The sequence below is a fragment of the Paroedura picta genome, chromosome 15 (genome assembly GCF_049243985.1).
Source record: "Paroedura picta isolate Pp20150507F chromosome 15, Ppicta_v3.0, whole genome shotgun sequence".
Classification (NCBI taxonomy): Eukaryota; Metazoa; Chordata; class Lepidosauria; order Squamata; family Gekkonidae; genus Paroedura; species Paroedura picta.
The window spans coordinates 4,153,238-4,171,019 of NC_135383.1; the positions used below are offsets into that span (position 1 = coordinate 4,153,238).

General features: G+C 52.9%; 1 protein-coding gene across 3 annotated transcripts in view; it reads right to left on the reverse strand.

The window, feature by feature from the left end:
- DVL1 (dishevelled segment polarity protein 1) overlaps positions 1-17,782 on the reverse strand; it is a 56,667-nt gene that overhangs the window by 14,534 nt on the left and 24,351 nt on the right. For all 3 annotated transcript variants that reach the window (XM_077311131.1, XM_077311132.1, XM_077311133.1), the window contains exons 3-5: positions 15,204-15,325; positions 12,690-12,802; positions 3,413-3,551 (exon numbers count right to left, since the gene is read on the reverse strand). In XM_077311131.1, the coding sequence (XP_077167246.1) occupies positions 3,413-3,551; positions 12,690-12,802; positions 15,204-15,325 (374 nt within the window). The remainder of the gene's footprint in view (positions 1-3,412; positions 3,552-12,689; positions 12,803-15,203; positions 15,326-17,782) is intronic.

Genomic DNA, 17,782 nt, shown 5'->3' on the forward strand with positions numbered 1-17,782 from the left:
TTGGGGAACCAGTGTGGAATTTGACATATGTCCCAGACTGGGGAAGTCTTCTGCCTGCAGGTCTTTGGCTCACCACAAGGGGCAGATGTGTGCTGATTTTAGTCTTTCTAATACCCCCTTTTCCAAAGCAGGTGGTCAGAAAAAAATCTGGTATCTGGACAGGAAGTGGGGGTGGGGGTGGGTGGGAGAGGAGGAACAATGGCCTGTTTAAATTATGCAATGGGCAAGCGATGATCTCAGCCCCAAACATTTGCAGCGCAGCTCCCAGAAACAGGCGTCGTTGGCCGGCCTAGCCCTTCACTGAGCGGCCAAAACAGGAAGGGGAGTTATGCTCACGGCAGAATCCCGGAGTATGTATCAGAGCAAGATCCCACCGCTGATGTGCCTTTGTTAAAACAATAATTCACTGGCTACAGGGCCGCTTCCGTTTAAATATTTCTTTTAAAAAGTAGGAAGGTTTCTCATGGATACAGAACCCTTTAGCAGGGGTCCAAACTGGGAACAGAACACAGTTTGAGCCCAGTGGCACCTTTAAAGATTGACAACTTTTATTCAAGGTGTAAGTTTCATGTGCATGCACACTCCCTCAGGCGCGCGCACGAAAGCTTATGCCTCGAATTGAGCGTTGCTGGCAAGCGGGTTTGATTCTCGGCTCCTCCAGATGCGGCCAGCTGGGTGATCTTGGGCTAGTCACAGTCTTGAAGAGCTGTTCTCACAGAGCAGTTCTGTCAGAGCTCTCTTAGCCCCACCGACCGACCTCACAGGGTGGGGAGAGGAAGGGAAAGGTGTTTGTAAGCGACTGAGACTTCTTCTGGTAGAGAAAATCAGGATATAAAAAAACAGCTCTTCTCCCCACTCAGAAAGAAGAGCTACAAATTCCAAATTATATATTCAACCGGGGAGCTGCAGCTGAAACTCGGCACGGTCTGCCTGTTTCCTCGAGTGTCTTGTGCCCTGCATATTACGTTTCTAGCTGTGCAAGAATGAAATCGAGAATTATGAGAACGGGACCTCAGGTTAGCAGTCTCTTTCTCTCTTGGCTTTTCGTTCCTGCCCTCCACCTTTGAAGGCATTTTCTATCTCTCTGATTGAGTGTCGGCCATGAAAGGTACCTGCATCACAGATAAAGCAGAACACTCAGGATATCGTCTCCTCCACTCCACCCCGTGTGTAAGCTCACTGAGTTTCCTTTCAGAATACCTTTTAAGGGGCAAACTGGTCGTGAATAGCCTCGCAAATGAAAACAGAGGAATTCTCAAATTTGGAAAAGCCAACGCAATGCAGTTCTCCTATGCACTGAATTCTTTTGGAGCACTCTGGGCATTCCGCACACATTAGCACCTTGCAATCTTTTACGGCTGCCAACTCCAAACTGCAAAATTCCGGGAGATTTGAGGGTGGAGCCTAGGGATTGGAAGGACCTCCTCGGGGCATCACACCACAACGTCCACCCCCCGAAAAAGCCATTTTCCCCAGGGGAAACAGGTGTCACCCCGAGATCAATTGTAATGCTAGATTTCCAAGCCCCCTCATAGGTCAGCAACCCTGTAAAGGCTCACAATCTGGTGTCAGCATCCTCTCACTTCAGATAAGGAGGTTGAGGCTTAGAGGGAGCGGTTTGCTAGGACTACCAGGAGGGGGGAGAGCAGGGGTGGGCGTCCAAATTGGGAATTCAGGACTCGCCGCTCAATTTGAGACGCTAAATCGGAGTTCAGTGCACAAAGAGGTATTTAGCCTCGCGGCAGCTTGAAACTCCAAGCATATGAAGCAGCCTTATGTGAAGCCATGCTACTTATCCATCTCGTTCAGTACTGTCTGACCAGTAGTGGGTCCCTAGGCAGAGAAAGATCCTTTAACTACAGACGCCAGAGACTGAACTTGGGACCTGCCTGCAAGCGGTAACCTCCCCTTTTTAAAACCGCGCGTGAAAAGGCCTCCACCTAGTCTGCATCCATCTAGCACAGGGGAAGTCAAACTGCGGCCCTCTAGTTGTCCATGGACTACAATACCCATGAGCCCCTGTCAGCAGATCCGAGCCAACCGCTTCCTGGCTGCAAACAATTCTTCCCGAGAACCGAAACGGCAGAGTACTCACGGGTGGGAAAGCCGCGGACAGTTCTACCTCTCTCTGCAAGACAAACATGGCTGCGTCCAGCAGGTGCCTTCCCCTCCCTAGCCAGGTAGACACAATGCCGGCTCTTTTAAACGGAGCTCTCCGAGGCTTTCACTTGTAGCCCCGGACAAAAGCTTTGTTATTTCCCTCTCGGACAAGTGCTCTCTCTGTGGGCAAAGAAACCCAGCCCCTTCCATTCCCCCCCTCCCCTTTCCCCCCCTTGCCGACGGAATGTCTCATCCGCTTATGAACATCATCTTTGTGATATTAAACAACATACCTTGGCACTTGACGCTCAGTTCCTTTCCCTGGCCAGCCGGCTCCCCATTCATGCCAAGACGGGCCGCCCCGGCTCAGAAAGCGAGAGGGCCTCATCGGCAGCCTCTAGGGGCTTGTATTTTTTAAAAAGGGGGGGGGACGACGACACGCACGGAGGGGCCCCGCGTTATTAAAACACAGGCTGGGATTTAGCCGAGTCTGGCCGGCTCCAGCAGCTCACCCTGCCTGCTCCTTAATCCTGTTCGGCCGCATATCTCGCTGCTATGGAGATATTCCATTTATTTACTAAAATGGAAGGAGAGGAGGGGGAAAAAAAAGATACTGCGTTCTCTTGGGAGACCAAGGAGGGATGGGGCAGATTTCAAAATGCCGAGGGGAAGACGATCCAAGGCGCCGTGAATTAGGGATGCCAGCCCTCAGGTGGGACCCGGGGATCTCCCAGAATTTTAGCTCATCTCCAGACTAAAAAGATCTGTTCCCCTGGAGGAAAGGGCTGCTTTGAATCCAGTTTTCCCTCCACAGTCTCACACTCCCCCCCCCCGACACATCATCATCATCATCATCATCATCATCATCATCATCATCATAAGAGTTGGTTCTTATATGCTGCTTTTCCCTACCCGAAGGAGGCTCAAAGCAGCTTACAGTCGCCTTCCCATTCCTCTCCCCACAACAGACACCTTGTGAGGTGGGTGAGGCTGAGAGAGCCCTGATATCACTGCCCAGTCAGAACAGTTTTATCAGGGCCGTGGCGAGCCCAAGGTCACCCAGCTGGCTGCATGTGGGGGAGCGCAGAATCGAACCTGGCATGCCAGATTGGAAGTCCGCACTCCTAACCACGACACCAAACTGGCTCTCAAGAGAAGGTTGCAACCTCATAACTCCCAGGTGACCTTGGATCCAACCTAACTCACAGGGCTGTTAAGAGGACCACAGTGGAGGAGGGCAGAACTGTATAAGTCGCTATACGGATGCCGGGTGGGACAAAGCCTCGGAGTAGACGGTTGGCGGTCCCCGTACCTGCTTGTGTTTTCATCCTCCTCCGATTCTATGAAGCTGCTGGACTCCAATTCGCTGCTCATCATCGTCGACGAACTGTCATAGCCTGGTGGGTGCTCCCGATGTCTGTCTTGCTTGGGGTGCCCATTGATGCGGGAGACTGCGGGGAAGAAGGCAGAATTAGTCGGGGCGAACTGGGCAGTGAGGTTTGAAGCGCGTCGCCCACCCTGACACGGGTCCAGATTCACGGAAACAGACCTGCCCGTGGTTGAAACGGGCTTTGTAATGTTATCTTGCAGCCCGACTTAACTGGCTGGGTTCCTCGGCAGCATTGTGCTTTTCCCCCCAAGACCCCTGATTGTTTGGGATCGTTCAGGGGAACGGCATAGGCAGAAAGGGATGCTGTAGTGGCCACAGCCAAGAGGGAGAGAGGGTTGCTACCAACGGGGGGAGAGAATTAAAAAAACAAAAAAACAAATATGCAGAAAAGCCAATAAAGTGTGACTTCCCACCACTCCTCCACATGCAGCCAGCTGGGCGACCTTGGGACAGTCCCAGTTCTCTCAGAGCTCTCTCAGCCTCACCTCCCTCACAAGGTATATGTTGTGGGGAGAGGAAGAGAAGGCAATGGTAAGCCGCTTTGAGACTCCTTTGGGGAGTGAAAAGAGGGGGTATAAAACCCAACTCTTCTTCTGGCCTGGAGATGAGCTGTAATTCCAGGGGGTCCCCAAGTCCTGTGGCATCCTTAGAAATACGTGGAGATTTTGGGGGGGGTGGAGCCTGGGGACGGCGGTTTTAGGGGAGAAGTGGGACCCCGGCAGGGAATAATGTTCCAGAGTCCTCCCTCCAAAGCAGCCACTTTCTCCAGGAGAACTGAGCTCGGTCGTTGAGATCAATCGTGATAGCAGAAAATCTCCGGGTGCCGCCTGATGGTTGGCAACCCCCGGGTGACCACACGGAGGGGCATTTGGATTAGGCCAACGTGCTCTTCTCAGAAGAAGCTCTTGGGGGCCAAAAGACTTGCGGATCTCGAGCTCTGGGTTGGTGCCACAAAAACAGAATCAAAACAGCCGTCTTCTTGGGATCCGCAGTTTCTTCATGCTACAGCTGGGAGCGAACAGCCCAGCCGTCTTTGAGGAGGGGGCTGGGATCGCCAACCAGCCTAACACCGCTGGCCTTTCTCCTGGCACCCCGACAGTCTTCAACTATGTGGGACAGCAAGTCTAATGCGGATCAGCGACTTGGCAGGAGCAAATTCCTCCCAGCGATTACCGGTGGGGCCAACGTGTTTGGGCACCTCCCGGTGCCTCCTGTGTCCTCAAGGCTCCAGCGACCACGCTGACCGGCCGGGCCACGGATTGGGGAGGAAAAGAGCAAAGGCTCCTTCATCTGGACGGGAAGGGACGGCTGGTCCCAGGTGTCCAATGGAAGGCTGACCGCGTATTCTTCGTTCGTTTCCCCAGGTCAATAATTGATCCCAGATGAAACGAGCCCCAGTCTATTATCGAAAATTAATGACCCGCATCAGTTGTTTATGCTGCTTCCTTCTCAACGGGAGGGAGAGGCAGGAGGAGGGGTGTGCAGGAATTCACTCAGAGGGCAACTGGGGGGGGGAATAAAAACCCAGGGTCTGAGACTTTAACCCTTTGCACACTCCTGCTCAAATACAGAGGGACAGCCCTGTCAGTAATACAGAGCGTACCATCTCACTCCTGTGCAAAGGGGCTGTGAATCAGAGGACCCCATGTTCAACCCCCGGCATCGGCAGTTAGGGGATCTGGTAACAGGGGATGCAGAAGGCCCCCACTGGGCACCCTTCGCTGGAGTGGCCAAGACAGACCTTGACGGACGGGGGTCTGACTCAGTGAGGGTGTGGGTGAAGAGCAAGTTAGCAGGGAGGCTAAGAGAACGGCACTACACACCTCCTCAGATAGGGATCCTATTTGCCAGCTGCGGCGTCACACCGTTACCATTAAAAAATATCCAGAAGGGAAATAGGGTAGCTCTAGGAATCACCAGAAACTCTATGGCTGTACCATAGAGCTTCCAGTGATTCCTAGAGCTACCCGAGTCACTTCCTTTTTTAACAGGAAGTGATGCAATGTCGCAGCTAGCATTGTGGCCTGTATCCCTATCCCCGCCCACAACTTTCCCACTAGTTACTCTGAGAGGTATTTGTGACTGAGCTGCCCTTAAAAATCCCAATACCTACAGCGATGTACAGGAGGTGGCGCTTCTGGGAAGCATCTGATTGGCTCCAGTGGCCTTAAAAAACGACGCCCCCACGTGGCACAGCGTTTCCTGTCGCTGTTGGGTCTTGGAGAGGAACACGGCTGTCCACGTCGCCCGTCTTGCGGCATCTGGCCTCGTCCAAAACATTCAAAAAACGCTGCAGTGACCATTTTCTGGCCTGCCCCGACCCAACAACGCTCCCAAGGAGTCGGTCTCTCGCCTGGTTCTTGTGCAGGTTTTTTAAAAAAAGGACCCAAGTACCTTGCAAGGCTATTCCAGAGGGATTTGGTGGGAGAAAAATATTTAATAATAATGCATAGCTTCAGCCCTCCTGCTGGGGTATTAAGCCAACGCCATTCCTGAAGCCCTCAGAAATGACAGAAAATGAAATTCGTGTACAGATCAAGATGTTACTTCCTCTGTGACAGACTTCCCAAGGTGGTCTTGGCCTGAGGGGAAAATCTACCACCAAGCGCCGGGTCTCACAAAGGTCTGGGGGGGAAACAGAACAGAAATGGCTTGTATCACCTTTAAAATGAACTGACGCCTCCAAATCCCCCCCAACCCACCCCGATAATTCTGCATCTACGGTCGCCTCGAGAGACAGAACAGTCACTTGTCTTTCACAGAATTCTCTTTGGCAGGCTCAAATCCTTTTAGAGGACTGCTATTTTAACAAGGCGGGATCCTAGGGATGCCCCGGATAAACCCCCCCTGTCCTTAAGCCGTTCGACCAGCAAGGGCAGATTATAGCCACGGGGCTGCGGGGGGAGGAGAAGACGGCTTTAGCAAAATGTGTGATTTTAGCAAAATTCAGAGTATAAGGAAAGATTCCCCCCATTTTGCCGCTGGGAAAGTGGAGAGATGTTTTGTCTCTGGCGCTGTATCTTACGCATTTAGGTGTTTATCCTCTTGGGAGGGTCTTTACTTGGGCCAGACGTGCGGCTTTCCTGGTAGCTCTATTGGTGGGGTAGAAATTAGGGGATTGTATTTGAGAGAAGATATTGTCCTTGTGGTGGTGGACAAATTGAGTCACGGAATCACAGATTTCTCTGCTGCTCGTTTTAAAAAGAGCTATGGGAAGGGGGGGGATTTTGTTTCTCCCGTGAGAGAAACCCCCAGGGCGAACGGGCAAGGCTTACCTTGAAAGGTCGTTTTCTGATGAAAACTCATTTATCTCAAGGCAAGCAGTCAAATATTGCGTCTGTGTGATTAAGATGTGTTGTGACAAATAAGGAACCTGACTATATATGCAGGATGTTAGACCAATGGACCTTATTTTATTTATTCTATACGCACATTTTACCTGTTGTTATATCACACCCTTATAGTCTGAAATTTCTCTATTTTAAATCTCTGCAATGGAGATTGATGCTCCTCTCAATGTTTATTATTGTTTCTTTTACTGGTCTATGACTGCCAATCCGCTGAATTTAATAGTATTCAGGGATACAAATGCATGATGATGAAACAGTCAACTATGCTATCCAATTTCCCTCTTTTGCAACAAAAATGAGGGCCTTTCCTACGGCATAATAAGAAAAAAACCCTTTAAGAGAGAGGAAATGTTTTGGGGCTAGTGGCGTAAAGTGGGTTTTAGCCCCACTTCAGCTGGGTCTTTTATGTTCTTAACATCCCTCGGAGATTGTTCGCACACCTCTAGCAGCTACGGATCATCATTAGCAGCCTAGCATGGGTCTTGCAAGCCGGTCTTTGGGATTAGACTGAATTAGAGATATTCGGCTTTCGAGAGCCAGGAAGAAGGCACTGCCTGTTTTGCTTGTGTGCCCCCCTAGAATACTTTGGGGGCTTCTCCCCACCCCCCGTCCTCAACTTACAACCTAAATCTAAGCAGCATCTCTTTGCTACATCCGAGAAGTGCTCACATCGATCCACCCACTTCAAAATATCCTCTTCCCCACCTGGTGGAAAAGCCCCACCCCAAAACATACCTGCTCTTTCTCAGCTGCAACAGCGGTGCTCTTCTGGGGTTTGTCTATGTTCCCTTTCGAGCTTTCGGCTTGAGGGATTTGCCTCCAGCCCGCCCCCTTGGAATTTAGCCAATAAAAGGCGAGTTATGCAAATGCTCTCCCAGCCGGTCAACGGGGTCTGGGACGTACGGTCAGCCGGCTGCCTGAACTAATAGGTGTTTCCCTGTGGCTGAGTCAAAGGCCAAAGGAGAAGAAGCAGCGTTGGTTTTTATACCCTGCTTTGACTGCCCAGAGGAGTCTCAAAGCGGCTTACAAATCGCCTTCCCTTTCCTCCCCGCGCAACACATGGCCTGCGAGGTAGGCGGGGCCGCGAGAGCTCTGTGAGACCAGCTCTATCAGGACTTTGACTAGCGCAAGGCCATCCGGCTGGGAGCACGTGGGGAAGAGGGGAATCAAACCCAGCTCGCCAGATTAGCCCCTCTTTTTAGCCGGAAGCCCTTGGGGTTTTGTCAGGACACGCCTTAAAGAAGAAATGAAGAAACAGAACACGCGAACCAGACGGTGCCTGGGGGAGGCACCTGCTTTCCGAGCACCCTCGTCCGACAGCTGGGCCGCGCCGCAACTCCGGCAAGGGACTGTGCGCGGCAAGCTGGGATTTGCAGCCGCGGAATGTGCAGACGGCCCAGTTGGGGTCACCCGCGGAATCCCGCGTCTGGCGTCTAGGAATGACAGGAAAGCAGGACCACCCACGCCAAGGGCTCAAGAGGACGGCCACATGGGAGCAGGTCTGGCTGGACGGATTAGGAGAGAAAATGAAAAGAGCTCAGCTCACTGGGACGGGTGAGGGAGAAACCCCTAGCAACAATCTGGAAGTAGCCGGAGGACAGAAGGACAAGCCCAGACATGGGATCCCTTGAGAAGGGAAAAGGAGAAGAAAGCTACCTTCCTATGGTCCTGACTGCGCGTCTGATTACACTGGACCAATGTGCAGTGTGGGTGAATTTGTGCTTGCGTGTGGGTAAGAGCAGGTGCACAATTATACACACTGCTTGCGTTTACTTCCAGGTTTTCTAAAATGGCATCGGAAGAAGCTGGGTTATTTGCGCCCCGCTCTTCACTAACCGGAGTCTCAAAGCAACCGACAATCACCTTTACTTCCTCTCCCTACAACAGACACCCTAAAAGGTAGGTGAGGCTGAGAGAGCTCTGAGAGAACTGCGACTGGCCCAAGGTCACCCAGCTGGCTTCATGAGTCTCAAAGCGGATTACAAACACGTTTCCCATCCTCTCCCCACAACAGACACCCTGTGAGGAAGGTGAGGCTGGGAGAGCTATGGAAGAACTGCAACTGGGCCAAGGTCACCCAGCCGGCTGCAAGGGGAGGAGGAGTGGGGAATCGAACCCAGGTCTCCAGATTAAAGGCCAGCACAGAATCCAGTTTCTTGACAACCTCGGCTTCTTCCTCCTCATTGCAAAGAGGTGGCCTTCTAAGCCGTACAAGATGCATTTGAAATCTCAGCAGCTGGCCAGATTGTCTGAGGTTAGAGGTGGGACTCCAAACACCCTTGACTCACAAGCCCAGAGTTAACCGCACCGGTTGGCAGGGCTCCCTCCAAACTGTGCGCATGAGCTCATTAATGCAGGAAGCCCCCGCACAGCAGCAATCTGGAACCACGTCGCATCCTGCACTGCCCGTTGCCTCTTTTAAGATTGCAGCCGTTCTATTCTGCTCAGGATGTGATCTGCTTTGCTCGGAAGGGGGGGGGGGAAACATTACAGGGAATGTTGCCAGGTAGCAAACAATGCAGAACGAATGGTGCCAAAAGCCACCTAATGCAGGCAAGGAAGCAGAATTCCCCTTTTCCCAGAACAGTTTGGATTGCCAGGGGCTTCCCTACTTGGGGGGGGACACAAAGTGGGCACAGCTATTTCACAAAACATCGTGAAGCGCAATTTGAACTTGCAGTAACCGTGAAGACAGAAAATAATCTGGCAAATTAGGGGGCTGTTCTTGGGGCAGAGCCTCTGTTTGGCACGCCGAAGGTCCCCGGTTCAATCCCCAGCATCTCCAGTTCCAACGACCAGTAAGAGACAATGTGAAGGCCCTGAAATCCTGGAGAGGGGCTGCCGGTCAGAGTTGGCGACACTGATCTGGATGGATCGATGGCCTGATTCAGTACAAGGCGGCTTCGGGCGCATGTTCACGAGAAAGCAGCATTTGCTAATTACTGCGTTTAAGAGCAGGGCAGAAGAACAAGCCGGCTCTTAGAAGCCAACTCCAACAATTTCCAGAATGCTGAATATTTCAGGGGTAGTCAAACTGCGGCCCTCCAGATGTCCATGGACTACAATTCCCATGAGCCCCTGCCAGCTGGCAGGGGCTCATGGGAATTGTAGTCCATGGACATCTGGAGGGCCGCAGTTTGACTACCCCTGTATCTATTTCGTGTTGATGTGGTTTTGCTGGAGGGAGGAGGAATGGAGAGAGGGGAGGGGGGGGGAGCTTTGCTAACTGTTGCTTATAAAACCCAAGCAATAAGGCTTATGAGATCTATCTCCTTTATCCCGCTGTTTACGTTCAACCGCTGCTGCTCATTTCATTTTAGGCGACGGATTATTTATCTTCGGGGTTCTTGTATCTCACTCCGATGGGAAGCAATCTCGGGAATCGTTTATTTCTTTTAATATCGAGCGTATCGCACATGAATATTTTTTAAGTCCATAAAAGGTCACTGTTTAGGGGTAGGCTGCAGACCGCCGCAGCCGTTACTTATTGGGGGGGAGCCGCAAGGGAGTGGCGGGATATAAATCTAATAATAATAATAATAATAATAATAATAATAATAATAATAATAATAATATCTCTTGCCCCTCCACTTTGGTCCTGAGCGTTTTGTGATGGCCCAGCCCGTCAGCAGGTCTCTGCTCCTCCGGTCCCTTCTCCGTTCTCTACTCAGGGACTTGAAAGGTGTTACCCCACTAATGACGGAGGCGGCTTGACCTCTTGGCTCCCTGGAAAGGTAGCTGAGATTTCCAGGCAAGGTCCTTTTAATCTGGAAGGGCAATTAGGACGGGGGGTTCGCTCCAGAGGTCAAAGCATGCCCTGGATTTTCATCAGGAGCCCCAAAGGCCTCATTCTGGCAGAAACACGGGCCCTTGAAAGAAGGCAGCAGGAGAACAGGAGAGGATGAACCGGAACTGTCGGGGAAAACTCGATGAAAGAAACATTCCCACACAGCGGTGGTCTCTCGGGGGACGTTTGGCGAGTCCTCCCCAATTAGGGCACGCCGGAAAACCGGTTCTCGCTTCGGGAAAAGAGAGTGGGCCATTTCGACCACAGCTGCTGGCTCCGGTGGCCGGATCTCTAGCGGAACCTAAGAATGGGTTTGGAGGTCTCGTACTTTGGAAGGGGACGCAGGAGCGGATCGACGGAGAGATATGCTGGTCAGCTGCGCTTCAGCGCCCCCGCTGCAGACGGACAGGGGGCGCAACTGTACCTTCCCACCCCCAGCAGGGAACAAATACAAAGCTCAGGGTGCCAACTCCAGGTTGGAAAATCCCGGGAGATTGGGGGGCAGACTGTGGGTGGGGACTTTGGGGGAGCAGAATACCACCCTCTAAAGCGGCCATTCCCTCCAGGGAAATTGATCACTGTAACCTGGAGATCAGTGATCGATTGGGAGAGCTACAAGCCAGGCCCCTCCCTTATTTAATTGCTGGTGCTGATATAGGGGTGGCGGCCCTGCGGCTCAATAGATCCCGGGGGTTCAGTCCCCAGCATCTCCAGTGAACAGGGTCAGGGAACGGGTAATAAGACCCCGGAGAAAATGTTGACCGTAGATCAGTGACTTGAATTGGTATAAGATGGGGCAGCCTTGACCCGGATGGCACAAACTAGCCCCATTTGGTGGTAGTAGGGGGGGGGGTGTTCTCTAGCACATTCCCAACACAAACAAAGCCCCCTCTCTTAATTATCTGCCTAATTAGACTTCCTCAGGCCTCTCGTTTCCCCGTGGCTGGACCTCAAGAAGCAGGAGTTGGCGACAGAAAGCTTTGTCTCCGTCCACAAGGGGTCCCGAGGACTCGCCCGGCCGGACCTCCCGCATGCCTAATTAAGTGCCCGGCTCCACTTTCCTTCTGAATAGGCCCCGGTCAACTTTTCCAGTTCCCAAAGGCATCTGTTGTCTCAAGAGGAGGCGAGAGATTCTCTCTTTCTCTCTCTCTGTCCCTCTGACAACTGCCCTCCCCTTCAGCTAGCGGTTTTCCAAAAACAGAAGCACAGATGGGAGTCTCTGCTAATTAGGACGACGGGGCGGAAGAGAAGGGCGGGTTTCGGTAATGCCCGCAGAACATCATGCAGGGAAAACTGTGCTGCCTCCGCTGCATTCCCCCCCCCCGCCCTGTTCCCACAGGAGGTCTCTTGCTTCCGTCGCTCCCCCCCCCCCAGCAATTCCTCCCCTGTTCTTCAAGCCTGGGCTTTCCGAACCTCCTCTGGTTTTGACGTCATTTGGAGGAGGTAGTTCTTTTCAGGGTGGAGAGGCTGCAAAATAAATTGCTATCAGCTCCTGAGCTGCTGTTGGGCCTCACTCTGCAAATGCGGGCGATCCCGTGTGCGTCACAGCAAGGACGTTCCGGAGCGTTTTAAGGACCACAGAAGCCTACCGCTGGGCATCCCCAAATACATTCCAACAAAACTTCGTTTTCCAAATGCTTTCTTTCCAGAAGAAACACAGCTGTATTTAAAGATACCAGTTGCTGCTCCCCTCTCCATATTATCCGCTTCTCAGATCTTCCCACCTTCTGATCGGTCCCCATCCCTACCCGCTTTCTCCCCCCCCCCCGCCAGTCACCATTTTGGGGTTGTTTCAGTGATACACAGACATTGCCCTCCCCACCCCCACCTCCTTTTTCGAGGATTTTAACCCCGCAGTGACACTCAGCAGATAAAGTATGATCAACAAGAAGCAGTATTTTTTAAGAAGTCTGCTATGCAATATTTAGTAAAAGGCGAAAGATTTATGCGCACCGAAAAGAAAGCGGAGTATTGCTATGCAATATTTAAAGGACTCCACACACATCATCTCCGTAATCCTTTGGGGGGCACCACCGGCGCGCCACAAGCAGGAGACGCTTACCGTCTTCGTGGCCTTCTCGGTTCCTCCGCCGGTGCCGCTCTCGCCGGTGGCTGACCACCGACTCCGTGCCCGTCTCATTGTCCAGCCCGTCTCGGCTGCTCGCGGCGTTGGGGCTGCGGGAAAAGGGGAAGGGACAAGATGGGACGGTCCTTCCACACAAGCCAGTGTCTTTTCAGTGCAGGCCCCGAAAACCCTCCTGCGGGGTTGCTGGAAGCACACGGAAAGCCGTTTCAAACCCTTCGGCAAATCGGGGGGTGGGGGTGGGTACGGCCGCAGCTGGACCGCGGGGTGGAGAGTGCTTGTCTGTCAGATGTTGAGTATCAGGATTCAGCAAAAGCTGCCTCCAGCATACACGAGGAGCCGCTGTCTGAAGCTTTCCAAGAGCCAAACACTCACAGCTACCTTATCTCATTAATTGTAGGAACTGCCTTCACACGTGCATCTGAATTACAAAGTCCGTAATCCTGAAGAGAAGAAGAAGGGCTGGTTTGTTCACACCCCGCTTTTCCCTACCCGAAGGCGTCTCAGAGCGGCTTCCGACCGCCTTCCCTTCCTCTCCCCACGACAGACACCCTGCGAGGCAGTTGAGGCTGAGAGAGCCCTGAAAGAACCACAACTGGCCCAAGGTCACATGATGGTCCCGCGGGAAGCTGCCTTAAACTGACCAGACATCAGGGGGCGTATTGTAGCTTTCTCCAGGGTCTCACGCCAAGGTCTTTCACATCACTTACAGCAGGGGCGGCCAAACTGCGGATGGCTTTTTTTGTTACTCCCGGCAGAGGTGGACCAAAAGGGATTCCCCCTCCCCAGAAACCCCCAAGCATCAAAGTCCGGACGTCTTGCCATGATTTATCGATCCACATCTCCACTTCTGAATTTAATTTAAACAAAGATTGGGCCAATGCTGGACGTAGCTCGCTCGAGAACACCCTGGCCCCGCCAGAGTTGGTGCTAATTTCGGTTTCCAGGTGGGTCGGCGGCTTTCTCCTCCCTCCCGTACGTAATTAGAACCTCTCAACCCAACGATACCTGGGTCATGTGCCCCTAGCCAGCCGAGGCTTTATCCCGTAGGGAAATGTGTCGAAACTCACCCGTCGGCTTTTCTTTGGGGTTAGTGAATTCAATGGGAACGCGCAGAGCCGAACCACGCCCTTTGTAAAACCGTGCCAGGGGTCGAGGCCGGATGCCTCCTAAGCCGTGAAGCTCCCGCTTAGGGCCTCGCCCACCTCACAGGGTCGTTGCGTGGATAAACAACGGGGAAGGCTCCGAGCTTCTTGGAGCAAGGACAGGGCGGCAGAAACTTGTTAAAAAACCCACAGATGGACAGGACCAAGCTTTTCCCTGTGGATACGGAGCGGGGGGCAAGATCTGGGCCCGGCTGGCAGCAAGGGAAGTTCCCTTAATTTATCCTATGGCCGAGTGATGTGCAGGAAGCCTATAAAATACGTAGCCAAGTACGTACAACGGTCATGCAGAAACATTGGGCAATCCCTAATCTCTCTGAGTTGGCTTAGGCCTGCTCCGCCTGCACGCCACGCTGGAAAACGCCCGATTCCACCAGTCTTTCCTTTCCTCTCCGGGAGACTCTGAGCCTTCCAGGTGGCTGAGGGTTCTCGCAGGTTGGGCTGGAAAGCTCTGCCCGGAGAACACAGCACCGATGTGCTGCCCCCTTGGCACTCTTCCCAACTGGGGATGGGTCAGAAAGACAAAGACGGTGGAGTCACGTGACCGAAACTACGCAAGGGCGCCGGGAGAGCCACAAGAGGGCAGCAGAACCTTGGGAAAATTTGGGAGGCCGAGGAGAGCCTCCCTGGATCCCCCGCCCCCTCCCACAGGCTTTCTTTTTGGGTAGAAAAGGTATGCAGGAGCTGCCATGTGGTCCTGAAAAGAAGCTAAAGAGAGAGAGAGAGAGAGATGGGTTTGGAAAGGGAATGGGGAAGGTTGAACTCTTAAATGGTCTGACTGTGCAAGCAGATTCTTTATCCAGAGCAGGATTCAATTTACATCTCTCGGGGCCCCATCCACTTATCGTCCCTTACCATCCTTACAAGAAGCCCCAAATCTTACCCTGGCTCTGGGGAGTGTATAGGAAGCACTGAAAGGGTTTGTATTTCGCTGACTGAACGGCCCTGTCACCATTTCGCATTTTCAACCAATTTTAATCTACTTTTCAAAATTGCATTGGCATGCTTGTTTGTACGCTGCCCTGAGCCGGCCCAGCTGGAGAGGCGATGTAAAAATCAAGTAAATAACTAACTAACTGACTAACAAGAAATTCTTTGGCAGCGGTTAGAACAACACGGTCTGTCAGGTGCTTTTTAAGAAGCCCAGCGTCTTGTCTCACAACAGAGGGGGTGGATTCTTCCGACAGTAAGCATGCCCTAAGCCAGGGGTAGTCAAACTGCGGCCCTCCAGATGTCCATGGACTACAATTCCCATGAGCCCCTGCCAGCGAATGCATTTCCTGTAAGAAGGAAAAGGCAGCCAACAAAAGAGGACTAAAACTTATCGTACTGGAAGGAAGGGGGTCGGGAGTCGCCGATGCCTCCAGTTCTCTCGAGGGGAGGGGGAAGATCCGTGTGGCTCTCGGTGCAGTGCGAACCCGCGTCCGAATGGGAGCTTTCGGCCAGGACCAGCTGAAAGAACAGAGGAGAGAGAGAATGAGACGACCCGAAAGAGACCGGACTCCACAGATCTCCAAAAACAAGCATGTGCAGCAGCCAAGAGCCCTGCCGAAATGCCACCACTAGACGGTTGGGGTGAGGACAGAGTTTTGTCTCCCGTAAACATCTTATTTGGGATTTGGGGCTGCGTAGGAAAGGGTTTGGAGGACAAAAGTCACTAGCAGCCGCCCTTGACAACTGGGCAAAATGGCGGAGTGGTTAGAGAGTCAGAGTAAGATTTGGGACATCCGCATTCGGAGCTCTCCTCTAGCATAGAAGAGTTGGTTTTTATACCCTGCTTTTCACTACCCGAAGGAATCTCAAAGCAGCTTACAATTGCCTTCCCTTCCTCTCCCTACAACAGACAACTTGTGAGGTAGGTGAGGCTGAGAGAGAAAGAGAGAACTGCTCTGCGAGAACAGAACTATCAGGACTGTGACTAGCCCAAGGTCACCCAGCAGGCTGCACGTGGAGAAAGGGGGGAATCCTGATAGTTAGATCAGAGGTTCAAACACTCCCAAAGTCTTTGACTTCATGGTCTCAGTGGAGGCCTGCAACCCTTTCCCAATTCCATAACCCCCCCTCTAACACCGTTCAAAGCCCTTTCGCGGTAAGCATAGCGTGGCTGAATATTCGGTGGGATCATCGCTTTCTCCACAGGCGGGCGAGGGCAGGCGATCCTACACCAGAATAATGAGTTCATTTGTCAACTGGATAAATTTCCGGAGCGAGCTGCAGACGGACAAGTCCGGAGGGAGCCCAAAAGGCAGAGGGATGAGGCGGGGAAGAATCACGCAGGAGAGCGAGAGGGACGTGCGCCCCAAAGGCCCAAAACGTTAAGGAAAGTGATTTTTTTCTGGAATGGCGACGCATTTCTCATCAGGGTCAATCTATCAGCCCAAACAGCGTCCACGGGGGAGATGCCGGAAGAACAGGCAGCGGCCGCTTTCAGCCCGACCGCAGGCTGACCAAAATCAACATTCCAGTGACGGCCGTGCAGAGGGAAACGTTAACAGGGAAGGCAGGTAAAAGAAGCACGTTGGCGGCGCACGGAGGAAGAGCCGGAGCGACTGTCTCTCCCCAAGGCGCCGCTCTGCTGATAATAATTTATACGTGATTTAAAAAAAAAAAAACAACACAGAAACAGAGGGAGGAGAAACGGCAGGAAGGATGAAGCTGACGCACGCGCCTCCCGTCCCCGTTACGATCCTGACAGAAAGTCGCCCCGATGCATTAAGTTCCCTTCGCGTCAAAGGTGCATTAAGTTCCCTTTCGCTTCACAGGGAAGTGAGTGCTTTTTCCTGCTGACAGGAGCGGCTTTCGTGCGAGGAGACCCGTGAGACAGGCAAAGCGGAGGGGAGCGAGCGAGAGGGAGAGCTCGGGGTTTGAAATTTGCTTCTGTCCTCTACAGCAGGGGTAGTCCACCTGTGGTCCTCCAGAGGTCCATGGACTACAATTCCCACGAGCCCCTGCCAGCGAACGCTGGCAGGGGCTCATGGGAATTGTAGTCCATGGACCTCTGGAGGACCACAGGTGGACTAACCCTGCTCTACAGGGACAAGGTGCTTCAGATAACTGCGATCAGGAAGTTTGTAGGACCTAGAAGGACATGCTGTCAACGCAACGGCGCCCCCTACGTGTCCCCCCCCCCAGTCTCCCACTGGCTGGCAACTCTGGGCATTTCAGCCCTCCAACCCTGTATCTAGCTGCCAACAAATGCCAGGTGCTAAAGGCCTCCACCGGTCATGACTTGGCAATTTAGCTTGGGGTGGTGGCAAACCCAGCCAGCCACGACCTCCCCCACGTTGCTTCGAGATGCAGCGTAAGATGGAACGATTTTATCAATACGTGTCGGAGCCGTACGCCGCAAAGTCAGAAAATATACGCTATTGCCACGATGTCCCCCACCCTTGGCCGCATTAGGCATCCGCGTCACAGCCAAAGAAAAGGAAGCATGACGTCACCGCCGACCAATCGGGAGCGCCCGTCGCTCCTGAGGCGGCGAATGGGAAAAGGACGCTCTCCCCTGCCGCAATGCCTCCCCTTGGAAAATGGCCTACAGCGCACGGCTCATCTGCCGGCAGGGTTCGGCCGGCGTCAGAATCGGCACATGAAACGGCTTATTCTCTCTGCGAAGAAAAAGCCTCAGACTCAGCAGGGTGGCCACGCTGGGATTGCCGGAGGTGGAGGGGGAAAGCTTTTCAGGAGCGTGGAGATCAGCCAGAAATCCCGAGCTTCGCTCGCCTCTCCGTCGGACAGGCGTTTAAGCGCTCCCAAGATAGCGTAGGGGGTCCCGATCCTGCAAGGTCGACTTGAAGGTTGAGGAGGTGGTGGTGGAATGCTTACGGAAAGCCCCGGGCCATTGGGCAAAAAGCGACTGGGAACAATCAGGGTGAATTTTCACCAAGAAAGATGTTCGTGCTGCCGGGT